At 29.7% G+C, this 13,587-nt stretch overlaps 1 protein-coding gene across 2 annotated transcripts in view; it reads right to left on the bottom strand.

Annotated features, from left to right (window-relative positions):
- Positions 1-13,587, bottom strand: part of LOC106677118 (protein gooseberry) — a 76,814-nt gene that overhangs the window by 9,517 nt on the left and 53,710 nt on the right. For both annotated transcript variants that reach the window (XM_014414833.2, XM_067051970.1), the window contains exon 4: positions 12-208. In XM_014414833.2, the coding sequence (XP_014270319.1) occupies positions 12-208 (197 nt within the window). The remainder of the gene's footprint in view (positions 1-11; positions 209-13,587) is intronic.

Raw genomic sequence — 13,587 nt, 5'->3', positions numbered from 1 at the left:
CAAATTATTACCTGTATTCTAGCTTCGGTGAGCTTTGTTCTCTGTGCCAACTCCTCTCTGGTGTAGATATCTGGGTACTGCGTCCTCTCGAATGCCCGTTCCAGTTCGTCCAGCTGCTGTGCTGTAAATGTTGTTCGGCTACGTCGTTGTTTTCTCTTCAGGGTAATACCTGGCTCAGAGTCGCAATCGGAACCCTCGCTGCCTTTACCTGCCAGAGAAAAATATTCGGGTTAAAATGATAGGCCTAAGAACTGAAATTCGTGTAAATTTACATATGTGTGACAAGTATTGATTTTGAATGGTTGCACTTCTGACAAAAAAAGGGATTTTTTTTTTTAATTTTTTGTTTCGGGTATTTCGCTGTTTTAAAACAATATCAATAAAAATATTATATAATAAAAATAAAATAATAATGGTCAGGGTTACGGACAAAAAGAAAAAAAATAGTTAACAACTATTTATTTTCAGACGTTTCGCCCCACTTTGTAGAGCATCATCAGGCCTAAAAAGATACAAAAGCAACTAGGAACATTTTGAAACAATAAGATACAAAAAGGTAGAGCTAATATTATGTAAAAATAAATGAAAAGAAAATTATAAACAAATAAAAGGAAGGAAGAAATAATTAGTATTAATAAAAATATTAACAATGATAATAATAAAAAAAATAACGTAAACTATAAGGTTAGAAATGTACAGGAGACGCAATAAAAGAAAATTAGATATGAGAAAAAAACAGTAAAAGACACAAATTATCCATAACTTCCCACAACCCAGCCGCTTCCAAACTTTCAGAACACACTCTCACCCTTGATCACTCTATGATTTTACATACTACTATTTTAGCCACTGTTACTTACTACCAAAAGAGCCTGATCTTAGAATTTATTCATATACACCTTGAACCCCTTCCAGTTAACCACAAAATTGATAAAAACTGTATCTCACATACCTACAGCCATATAGCTAATCTAATTATGATACAATAATATTTGCCTAAAACAGTTTTCAATTTAAAAAAAAATATTTCAAGTGATTGCCATTCCCATATTGTTATCATATTTATAAATTACCTTTTTTAAAAATGCACTTCTCTCATTTTTCAGAGCACTGTGCCCTGCTTTGTAATAAAATAATTTTTTTTAACTGAAAAATTGTTTTAGGCAAATATTATTTTAAAACAGCGAAAATTGTAAGATAAAAAAAGAAGCTGGTTAATAAAAAAAAATAAAAATAGGACTTATATTCTGTTGGGAGTATATAAAAATGATTTTTAATCTTTAATGACTAATGCCTACAAAGATTAATAATAAGATAAGAAAAAATATGAACAATCACTAAGATTTTTTATTTCAATCTCATAAACTTTTTCTTATTTACATTTGTTAAATAGTCATAAATTAATGAAATCATGTATATGTATGTAAATATTAATTGTTGTATCTACATGTGTAAAAAAAGATAATTGTTAAATATTGATTGGAAATATTTCTATTTGTAGAACTGAATATTGTGCAGAAGAGTCCGAAACGATATTCAAATGTAAAAAAAGAATAAAGAAGTGGAAAAAGGTGAAAATTAATTTCCTGAAATTAAATATGATTAAGTTTAAATTATTTTATGTTTTGAAATATAAATACGTACGTAAATTTAAATTTGTACATATATTGAAGTAATTATTTAATTAATAAAGCCCAATGCCATTTATCAAATTAAATAAATAATTATTTATATTATCATATTTCAAAATTATAATTATACCTATTTTTTTATTTTTTAATGGACTCTTTTCTTACCGTTGGGAATACGCGAATCACACAGCATTAGAATAACGAAAGATGCTTCATAAGGGACAGTAAGAATAAAATTGTTTATCTGTTTTTATTTTCAAAACTTTGAAATTTTTAAATTAAAACAGATCTGGAAAAGTCTTTTTATTTTTACTCAATAATATGATCCCCATACTTTATGTTTTTAACCAAGTTTAATATTTTACGTTTTTCCTCAAATTTTCATCAACTCTCTTAAAGTCTTTTCTATTGCAACGTTCAATTAATTCTTTTTTAAAATACACTAAGAATATCTCATCGCATTTTCTTAAATCGTTGTCTTTAAGGCATTTCCCGTCTCGAAGTAAGTTCCAACTTTCCCAACATACCTAGAAGTAGGCACCAATTTAAAAAAAAAAAAGAAAAACATCACTAACACTCATAATACGTTTCTGTATACAACAAACGTGGAACTGAGGTGTATTTCTTTAGAAAAGGAAAACGCAATTTCCGACAAATGTATTTATTTATTTTTTTTTTATTTAACGAGAAATGTTCAATAAAAACGTTGATAAAAACAGTAATTCACTGGAAGGTTCGTAGAGGGGTCGTAAATGGCTCACGTTCTTGGGCCAATCTCATACTTTAATTAAAGTAACTGCATGTGGGTTCCCACTTTTTATCCACTCCAACTTTTCGTATCGTAATTATCTTTAAAATATATGTATATATTTATAATGAAAATAAAAATAGACCTGACACATAAATTTATAGATAAATTAAAAAAAAAAAAAGAAACCTCATGCAAAAATTTAAATAAATCATAGTGTTCATTTTTTTTTTTAATTTATATTTTGTATCTTTTTATAATTATTACTTTCAGCCTAATATATTTATTTGATTTTTTGTATGCATATATTAGAGTGATTTTTTGAATTTTAATATATTATGATTGTGGACGACCATATTGGGTTCTATGTATGTTTATTTTTTTACTATACTTAAAAATTTATACTTTTGACTTCAAATTTTTTTTATGTACGATTTAATGATAATGGTCTTATTATTTTCAAACGTTTGGTGAAATGATGTGCATTATATGTTATATAGATAACAGGAACTGGCAGCTATTGGTCCTCTTTTGTACAGTAGTGCTTTACCAATAATATGAAAAAAAAATTATGACGCAGGGTATTCTGCGATTTAACTTATAAATCATAATTATATCAGGGAAACACTATGCATCAATTACTTAACATATCTGATTTGGCATGTTCTCTTTGTATTTCCAAATTTAGTATTCAAAAACCTACTAAACCTAAAATTTATATTATTTATCTTATATACAAATATTTTGATCATAGATGATTCTTAAAATTTCAGCATAATTTTGGTTCAGGTTGCTTGTGTCTGATGTGAAATTATTAATATTTTCTGACATATAAATAGCTTTCAGCATTTTTCTCTTGAAGGTATTATTTTTTTGTGTTAAAGAATAGCATTTTCAGAATCAAATAAAATAAAATTAAATTGTTTAGTCATGCTACTCTTCCTTTATCCAAAATATACCTTAAATATCTATATATATAAATAATTGTAGTAATAGACAAGTGGGTTGTAATTTTGAGGAATTAAAAGAAAATTAGGATCAACTTAGATGTCTTTATTTTAAACATTGGCTTAAGTATACCATGGAACTAAAATATAATGTATTGCTTGAATAAATTTTGGTCTCTGAAATAGAAGAAGATAAAAGCACACAAAAGTGGGCAAGTACTACTAGAGGAAACATAGGAGAAGTGATTGTTGCAAGAGTGAGAATCGAACATTCCAACTTAACACACGTTCACTTAATTACAAAAGAGGACCAATACCTACTAGTTCCTGTTATCCATAAAACATATAATTATAGAATTCACATCATGTCGTCAAACATTCGAAAATAATAAGATACCTTGTTCCAGATAATTAGCTCTAAAAGACTTAAAACAATTCATAGACAAAATAATGGAAGTTCTGAAAGAAACTCAATTGTATTCTAAACTATAAATTACCGATAACGACCAGCGTTATTATTAAAGCAAAGCAATCTATATTAAAAACAATCATCTATAAAATGCCAAAGACAAGAAGATAAACAAAGTAAAACTGAATAAAATAGTCAAGAAGTTGATCGCCCAAAATAAAACTGTAATCTAATCTTAGTTTTCGTCTAAATCGCGACCTAAGTAAGGTATACAATAATAAATAATTAGTCATAAAAGTGTAAATTATCATTAATTTATTGACATTTAGAGGCGGGAGAGGGGTCGTTATGGTGGCATTAGGCGGCGCCTTTGATCTTGGGTGAAGAGCGTACCTCATTTGTCTAGTCGCCACGCCCAGCCATCTCCTCTACGAGCTCGGGTCAGTTTGGAATTTTATTTGTTTTGGTTTTAAAAAAAATAAATAAAATAAAGGTTTATTATTTAGTGAAAATAATACGAGATGTTTGAGGGTGCGGTCAAAGTGAAACACAAATAAATTGGTGTAACCTATTTTTTATGGCACAATTAAATAGGTTACTCCAACTTACTTATTTGTTTATTCTTAAATAAAACAAATTTGATCTTTTTTTTCTCTCAACTTTATTCTTTACACCTTCATAACTTTTTCCTAGATTTAAATCTTTTTTAAAAAAGGATCTAGGAAAAATCTAAGTATCTATTTAAAAGAAAAGTCTAGGAAAAAGTTATTTAGAAATGGTTATATGGGACAAAGGCTATTAGCCTGCATTTTTTAATTTTGAAAAAAGAAAATGACATCAATATGAAGGTATCCTTGAGAATGGCCTGAGGGTCGAAACATTGGAAAAGGTATAAAGAATAAATTTGAGAGAAAAAAGGATCAAATATGTTTTTTTTAAGAATAAACTAAACCACTCTCAACAAGAAAATATAAAATAATTACTTATTTGTGTTTCACTTTGACTGCACCTCCAACAATCTTCTACTCGTACGTCATCCACGGTCAACTATCTCTCATAATTATGGAAATTATATTTTTACTCTATTTCCTGAGCACGATAAAGTACTGCTATCAGATGCATTAAATATTATCGATACCTCATTTAATATCATTTTTTCCCTATAAATCACTGCAATTAGATTTTTAAAAAATGTGATTCTCGCCATCCGTGACAACCATATACTTTTCACTTACACGAACCAACTTTAAATTGAAATTAACGTTCTATGTATAAGAGGGAGTAAAAACTTATTACAATTAGAACAATTATAGAAAAACGAAAGCATTTTTTTTTTTTATTCAAGAGGGAAGGGCAGTTAATATTACAAAAGCCGGGTTGAAAAAAAGGCAGTTATTTCACCTTGATTTTTGATTAATTTAATGCAAATTATGTATAATTACTAGTCAAAATTGAAGAGTCTGCTAAGTATAGTTAGGGAATTAGACAATGGTGGCTGTTTTTAAAAGTAAAAAAAAAAATCATTTTTACGCAAGGAGAACAAACGCTTTCAGCGAAGAGTCCCAGGTTTGGGCTATATATGCTTTGAGTTATATAGTGAGATCAGGATTATTTACCGTTTTTTAAATTTTTCTTTCATATATTAACTTTTGAAGAGTTTAGACTAGACTAGATGTCCAATTAAAACTTCTATAAATCGGTTATCACGTCTTCAAATGGCTTATTGGTTATAGACATTTCCTTGATGCGATTCCTCTTATAGTACAAGAACCGGGAAGAAAAAAAGACAATTATCTCACCCCAATTTCTGATTACTTTAATGAAAACTATGTATTACTACTGCCAAGTATAGGTTGGGGGAATAAAAAAAAGGCTTCAAAACCTTAAAAAACATTAATTTTTCATTCGGAAATCTATATCTTAAAAACTAACAACACTAGAAAATCTAAGAGGACATTATTTAAAGAAGAGTAAATTTGCTAAAATATGAGCTCTAATAGAGCTATTAACGTTCAATAGTTCTCGAGATATAGCTTTTTAAAAAGCAACAGTTCATAAAAATGTACTGAGAAATCAGTAGAAATCCATATTTCGAAAACCATTTGACATAAAGATGTCTATTAGAGCTTAAATTATAGATAGTTTATTGTACTATAATATAGTTTATGATGTTTCAACAAGTTGTTCGGATAAAACTACTACGAAGATAAACATTAGAAACTACTTCATAGTCCATTAAAATAGCTTTAATTTGAGTGCTAATACACATCTGTACGACAATAAGTTTTTGAGATGTAGATTTTTCAAAATAAATTCCCTCACTTTTTCAGTGCATTCTTCATGAATTGTAGCTATTTAAAAAGCTAAATCTCGGGAACCATTGTAAATATGTCTATTACGGCTCTTAAAAAAAAAATCAGAATTTGTGGTGAGATTTTTTATTTTGAATAAAAAAAAAAAAATACTAATAAGATATACAAATATAGAAACTCTTATAACCAATAAATTATTACTTGGATTAGTATAATTATCGATATTTATTAATTAACCGTGACTTGATTCATAAAGAGCTTGTGCCATGAATGAACGCAAATAATAATCCTACTAAAGCTCTATTGCTAGTATACACATACTGTTAACTACGAGTTGCCTAGTTGCAACAATGAGCCTATTAAACGGCTATTGGCGATTTGGTACGGTTTATTGTTTATTGCTGTACCCTAGGGTACCGGACATAAACCTCAGATCATTTTTCATTGGTCACGCTGGGTTTTTTTTTCCTGACCAGTTGAGCAAATGATTACGACAGACTGACCTGCCTGCTGAAATTTCAAGTAAAATATTACCTTGATTCCTTAGGGAAAATTCTTATATATACATACATAATTATTTAAATAAAGTAAATCGTATCCAATTTAAGTCTCAAAACACTCTTTATTTCTTTAAAATACTAACGTTTCGGCCAATTTGGCCACCTTCAAGGACAATCTATTATAAAATTGCTTTTATTTTACATTGATTTTTATCAAACAATTTTATTATTAATAAAATATTATATCAAATCAATAATTTAAAAACATTTTGCAGGCTACTTTGCTCAGTAAAAATTACCATATGACACAATAAAACATTATAGAATCATATTTTTATATTTATTTATTAATAATCTACCCTTAGATTATGTCTAATTATCTATTTTGGTGATCTTCACATCAATATTAAAACTTTTAATTACAATCAATTAACCACTATTATACTTTGTTATCATAACAATATTTGTAACCTTCTTTACATGAGTTTGGGCCTGAGGGTCAGGGATATAATTTATTTAATTTCAACTGCTTAGAATTTCTGCAGTGTTGGTTATACTGTATAATTATTTTTTTCCAATATTTAAATAGACGCAAGTATTTCTTTTGAAATTATTATTTCTTTATGTAAAGTTATTATATAATCAAAATTGTGCTGGTTTTTGGCTGCGTACTAAATTAGTGCTGTTTTATTGGGATCCTTCTTATTTTTTATATCATCACTGTGATGGTACATTCTATCAACACAAGATTTTATATAATGTTTATTATATTATGTTATACTTATTATATATATATTATGGGATTTATTAGTGATTTATTTATTAATTCCATTTAATTAATTACTCACAATACCACTGATATCGTTGCCTCGATGATTCAATATAAAATAGAAACGATAAAAATGTAATCGTTTTATTCATTAACCGCCTAGATTAGCTTCCCTTATTACGTCATAGCTGGAGAACAAAGTAAGAGCTTTAGATCTATCAAATAAACAATTAATTTGGGTTTAGAGTATAATTAATAAACTATAATTCATACTATACACAAATATATAAATTGTACAGATTTTTCTATATTCCTATAGTCTAATGCTGGATGTAAACCCTCTAAGACGTACAAATACTTGTTGTTCTCTCTCCTATTTTTTTTTCTGCATTACTTTATTAGAGTTTAAAAACGTCCAAAACAATGCGAACTATTAAAAACTAACCTATCAAAACGACAGTAGACAAAATGGTATTGTGCTCAGCTGGTCTATTGCGTGACGTCATTCTCCAATTAGCATACCAAATAACATACTCTCAACCATGTTAAATGATATAATCGTTTGAGCATGATAAAAGAAATATTTTTCTAATTAAGGTGTGTTAATATGTTAAATTGAAGATCATGAGTACTCATTATATTAGCTCTCAGAATAGTTACTTTTAAAATTGTTTGAAGCTTCTTTGAGTCTAAGAGCTAAAGCAAAATAAATCTCGCAGATTATTAATATCATTAAAATTTTCTTTTAATTAAATTTTAAGCTAGTGCGACCACTGTTCCTCTAGATATAATATTAATTTTGACCCTGATGAACTGTTGGGGTTCGTGCCTCTGACTCCAGGTGTGACTGAATTTTCAGGATTCGATTATAGCAGAAGTTGATGGATGCTGGGGACCACCGTTCCAGGTGCTTAAGGACCTCCCCACAAATTGATTCCTGTTATTAAGCCCTGGTCTGGCAATTATATCCACACCTTACTCTTGGGTCAGAGTCTAGCGATGATTCACATTGGCAATTCTCCGAAACAGCTGGTTACGAGATCTTCGATGGAGCGGATGTAGAAGAGTGGTACATTATGGAATTGGTAATGTTACCTTAAGGTGCTGATTAACAAGAATTTGATGGGTATAGCAGAGTCAGAAAAATAAGTTGGAATCCAAACGAAGAAAATTGACTTCAAGTGGGATTTGAATTCCAGCATTTTATGTATTAACCTCACTTAATATGGAGGATATAATATAAATTATTCAAAAAATAAAATCATTAATTTTTTTTAAGAATGATTCTTTCTTTTCTGTGTCGTCAATAATTAGTGTCCGCTGTAGATTCTTTTGTGGACAAATACATTCAAGTTTCAATTCGATGTTATATTATCAAAGACTTTAAGATCACAAATGGATTGTGACTTTTTCTAACTGTTCACCTTCATTTTTCTATAGTAATATCCATTTCTAAAACAAATTAAATTACTATCACTTTAAGGATTCATCTCAATAACTGGTTCAAAATACTCCTCGAAAAATATTTCGTCTAAACTCGTTACATTTGAATATTTAAATTCCTAATGACAAAAAAATAAAATAAATAACATTATGTAAATAAAGTTTTAGTATAATATTTAATTTAATGGATTTTGGTGATTCCAATATATTTTTCGAACAAGAGAATATGTAAAAGGAAAATTAATTATTATATTTATTTATTATAATTATTAATATTGTTTAATAATTTTTTTTTTTCATGAATTTTCTTTTTTTAACAAAAATTTATGTCCCAGCATTCCTCTATATCACTATTAGGTAGAAAGAAAGGACACTAGGTTTATGTGAAGAAATGATAAAATTATCGAGAAAAAAATAAAACACAAAAAATATTGGTTGGTATTTTGTATGAGGGCTCAATCGGCATAAACAGAAGAATTATGTTAATAATTAAATTGAGTAATAAGGATTAAAATTTAATATATTTGAGGTGTGGGTGTCGAAAAATGTATTTGAATTTATTAAATAAACTAAAATTATTATTTATATGAGGCAATTACTCAATATTTGTGAATGATGTATGTGGGATTATAGATGCATGAGTGTAAGTAGTGTAAGTAATATTTTTTTCCTGATCTCCTTTATTGTTATATATATATATTTTCAATAAAGGAGCTCAGAAAAAAAAAAAAAAAAAATTGAGAACAAACGAACCTATTTACATTAATTATTGAACTGATTCGAAAATTAATTTCAACTGATGGGATATATTGAAAAGTAAGATATATCTCATCTATTCTTGGCTTTTCTGTCAATACATATAGTCCAACAGCCGAAGAGAAGAAAAACTACCAAAAATCACAGTATATAGTTTTTCATAATTCAAAAATTTTGTATAAACAACTAGTCAAAATCGATATTGTGTGAATTTATTTGGGGAAATATCATAAAAACTACTTACTGCTCCTACAAAGATAAACGTCATAAATTACTTTATAGAATATTTAGGCTTTGAGATATAGATTTCTCAAAATAAATTCACTCACTACTGATTTTTCAGTGCATTCTTTATAAAATGTAGCAATTTAAAAAGCTAAATTTCGCGAAGTAAACGGGGGATCACTGGAAATGAACTGGCGGACATTGCAGCTAAACAAGCACTTGCTCTTCCAGGTCAGGGCACGGCCATTCTGACACAACAAGAAATAAGTCTTCCAATGAAAAATGAGATATTATCTAGTTTGCAAGCCATACGCGATGAAAGGCCGCCAAGCAAATTAAAAACCATCAAAAAAACCACTAAACCATGGACCACATCATACCGTTCCAATTGCAGGGAGGAGGTAGCTATTGCCAGATTGAGAATATGTCATACGAGTTTAAATCATAGATATCTGATCAGAAAGCAGCCACCGCCAAAATGTCAATACTGCAACAGTGTACTTACGATCAGTCACATATTTGAGAAATGCCATTTTTATTCTGCGAACTTGAGTAGATTGGGAGTGGGACCGAGTGTATCGGATGCTCTGAATGATGACCAGAAGACTGTGGAAATGGTCTTAGTTTTCTTAAAAAGGAATGGCCTTTTAAATAAGATTTAAACCAGAAAATCTGTTATACGTAATAAAAAATACCAACAGAAGTAATTATTTAAATTTTTTTTCCGAAATTATTTAAAGTGAAATAGAATTATAGAAATAGAATATAAAGCACGAAACATGGGCGTTGATGACCTCAGGGTTTTGCGCCCTTAAGCCCCAGACAACAACAACAACTGCCATTTTTTTCACTAGGCCGTTGTATATTAGTACAACTCATTATTCGGAACCTCATATACCCCAATAGGAATCATAAAGAGTCTATGAAAAGTGACATTAGCAGTGGATTAGTGATTTAAAATTATCGGTAAAGTAGTTGCGATCCTGAGAGACTATAACGTAATTAATAATTTGTATGAGTTAATTAATAATTTTAATCTAAAACGGGTTTAAAATACGTTAAATTTCAATTATAATTAATTCTAACGGCCTACAGGTACTAGAAGAGAGAACTCTTTCGGTACCAGGACATTAAAATGTCTTTTAATTTGGAATAAATTGCCATAGATGAGCCAATTCATCAAAGGCGGCTCATATCCATAGCAACCGAGGAGCAAATTGAAAGCGAGATGAGTTTTCTCGCATCCTAGGATGGGAAAAGTTAATCAGCTTCTTCCCCAGCCTCTTTCGACATCTGCCCTTCGTTTCCATTCATTATTCCATTGTTTCAATTCGATTCCTATCGAAAATGACTTTGAAAATCGATTAAATACCCCGTCCTTGGGGGGTGTTATTGTGTACAAGGTAGCTCTTATGAAATCATCGTGGGCCATAGCATGATTCATATAGTATTTCATAAAATGTAAAAATATACACTATTGGTAAGTTTTATTTTTTAAAAAATATGACATCTCGTTTAGATAAGTTTTTTTTTTAATTTATTTATTTTTTTTTATTTATTGGTATTTACAACTGTACATTATAATACATTTAGTAAATTTGATCTAAGTTAAATTAGAGTGTTACAGGCGTGTAGAGAAACTACCCATTGGTAGCACTCTAATAACATTTTACATTAGCTGGTCTCGTGGCCATCTTCTTTTCAGGCGCCTCGGAGGATTGTCAGGAATGGCAAGATTAGAAACTAGTGGGTTTGAATGGTTAGAGAGTTTATAATGGAAGGAGTGATATCTGGTTCGGGCTAGATCGGTTACATAGGGAACATAACTGGTCTTTATGTATGATTTTATTTGTGATAAAGTAAGGAGCATTAGGATTTTACGAAGGATTGAATACGAGAGGAATTCGAAGGTCTAGTGGAGCCCCAAAGCTCAACTCCATATGTCCAGATTGGCCTTATTACAGTCATGTAGATCATCTTTTGTAATGTGTTTATCAAGATTTTAATGCGTGTTTTATTTGTTTAGCTATAAAGAGGTAAATATGATTACATTGTAAATTTTGTATATAATATAGCAAAATCGTTGTTGTATCGACTATTATAAAAAAGTTATTTTTTTTTTACTTAATTTTTTGAAAATCAAATATTTTCTATTGATCATTTATAAGATTGTCCAAAAGACGTTTAGATGAGTTTCCTTATGGCGATTTAAGCATTAAACTTCTGTATATTGATCCTACTCTCTAGGTAATGACTCCGTTGTTCAGTATATTACGCTCTCACGTATAAGTTCTTTAAGTGGCATGGAATGAGCATTTTGGGAGATGGGATACGCGTTGTTGAATTCATTGCCGAATTAACTGAAGACCTCCCAAGCTGTATACAGCCCATTCAATGAGGGCTCCTTCATTGTCCAACTGATTCCTCTCATAAGGGAAAATTTAAAAGTAATGTCTTAATGGCCAAGCCTCACGGACGACTCTACATTGGTGAGAAAGGTCATCCAAGGACCATGAAAATATCACTTATTTTTATGTATTTCTTATCTCTCACACGAATCTTTACTTTGCTGATTCCCTTACTAAACTCCCTACCATGAAAATATCTTATTGTTAATTTTATGTTTGTTTTTTTTTCTAATTTATTTATTGACATTCACAACTGTATTTACATAAAATTGCATATAGTAAATTTGATGAAAAATCACAATGCTTTGATACTCGTATGTGGGGAAACTATCCATTGGTAGCACTTAATAACATTTTTACATTATAAGGGCTAGAGGCCATCTTCTTTTCAGGCACCTTGAAGGTTGATCAGGAATGGAAGAGGAAGCAAGGTTAGACACTAGTGGGTTTGGATGGTTAAGGAGTTCATAATGGAAGGATATCTGGTTCGGGCTAGATTGTTTACATATCGCACTAGTATTTCTAAAGTGACACAACTCAAAAATCGGTGTTTTTGAGTTATGACTATGAAAGAAATTGGTAAATATAGCTTTATGAATCATCAAAACTGTATCAACCTAGCTTCAGAGCTTGTCCGCACTTGTGGCCTTAATGCTATTCCCCCTCCATAGGCAAGAGTGTCAGATTGTCAGTTGTCTTGAATTTTGAGTTGTGTCAATTTAGAAATCCCAGTACGATATGGAACATTAAGGATTGTAAGGATTGGATACGAGAGGAATTTGATGGTTTAGTGGAGCCCCAAAGCTCAAATCCTTATGTCCAGATAGGCCTTTTGTAATGGTTTGGAAGTTCTTACCGTTTGTCTAGTAAGTGCTTTAATACGCAGAATCGACGTGCAGTTTCCAGTTTTTTGTTTTGTGTGAGGATTACAAGTTAATCGTTTGTTTAGATTTAGTCCAAGGTATCTGTTCTACAGGGGTAAGATAAATATTATTAAAGGATACTGTAGGGCAGTTGGTAGGCTTACGACGAAGGGTAAAGTTATGGTTATGTTGTTCATCTTTGATCCATTGGGCCCCTAACTCTATAAATGGCTATAAAGGAGTAATTAATTATTTTGCTAATAAAAAATTATGAAAAGTACCTCTTTTAAATTTAAATTTATTTATTTTTTTTTTTAATGTTCATCACTTTTGAAGTAAATAAATTAATGATTTTAACCATCGTGTTTTTTTTTATCCAAAAGTACCCAATTGGCTAATGACGGTCCCACACCAAAGGTTTTTTTGTTTTGAACAATTTTTAAAAACATTTGTTTATGGATTTAGAATGCTCTCATTCCCGCCAAGGATCACTCTAATTTTAATCTCCTTTTTCATATTGCATTATATAACTTTAGTTACTAGAAAATTTTATTTCTAGAGACCCCTATCTTTTCA

This window comes from Halyomorpha halys, unplaced genomic scaffold, assembly GCF_000696795.3.
Source record: "Halyomorpha halys isolate HHAL.00 unplaced genomic scaffold, Hhal_1.1 Scaffold88.1, whole genome shotgun sequence".
Lineage (NCBI taxonomy): Eukaryota > Metazoa > Arthropoda > Insecta > Hemiptera > Pentatomidae > Halyomorpha > Halyomorpha halys.
This window is presented reverse-complemented; position numbering and strand designations above follow the sequence as displayed.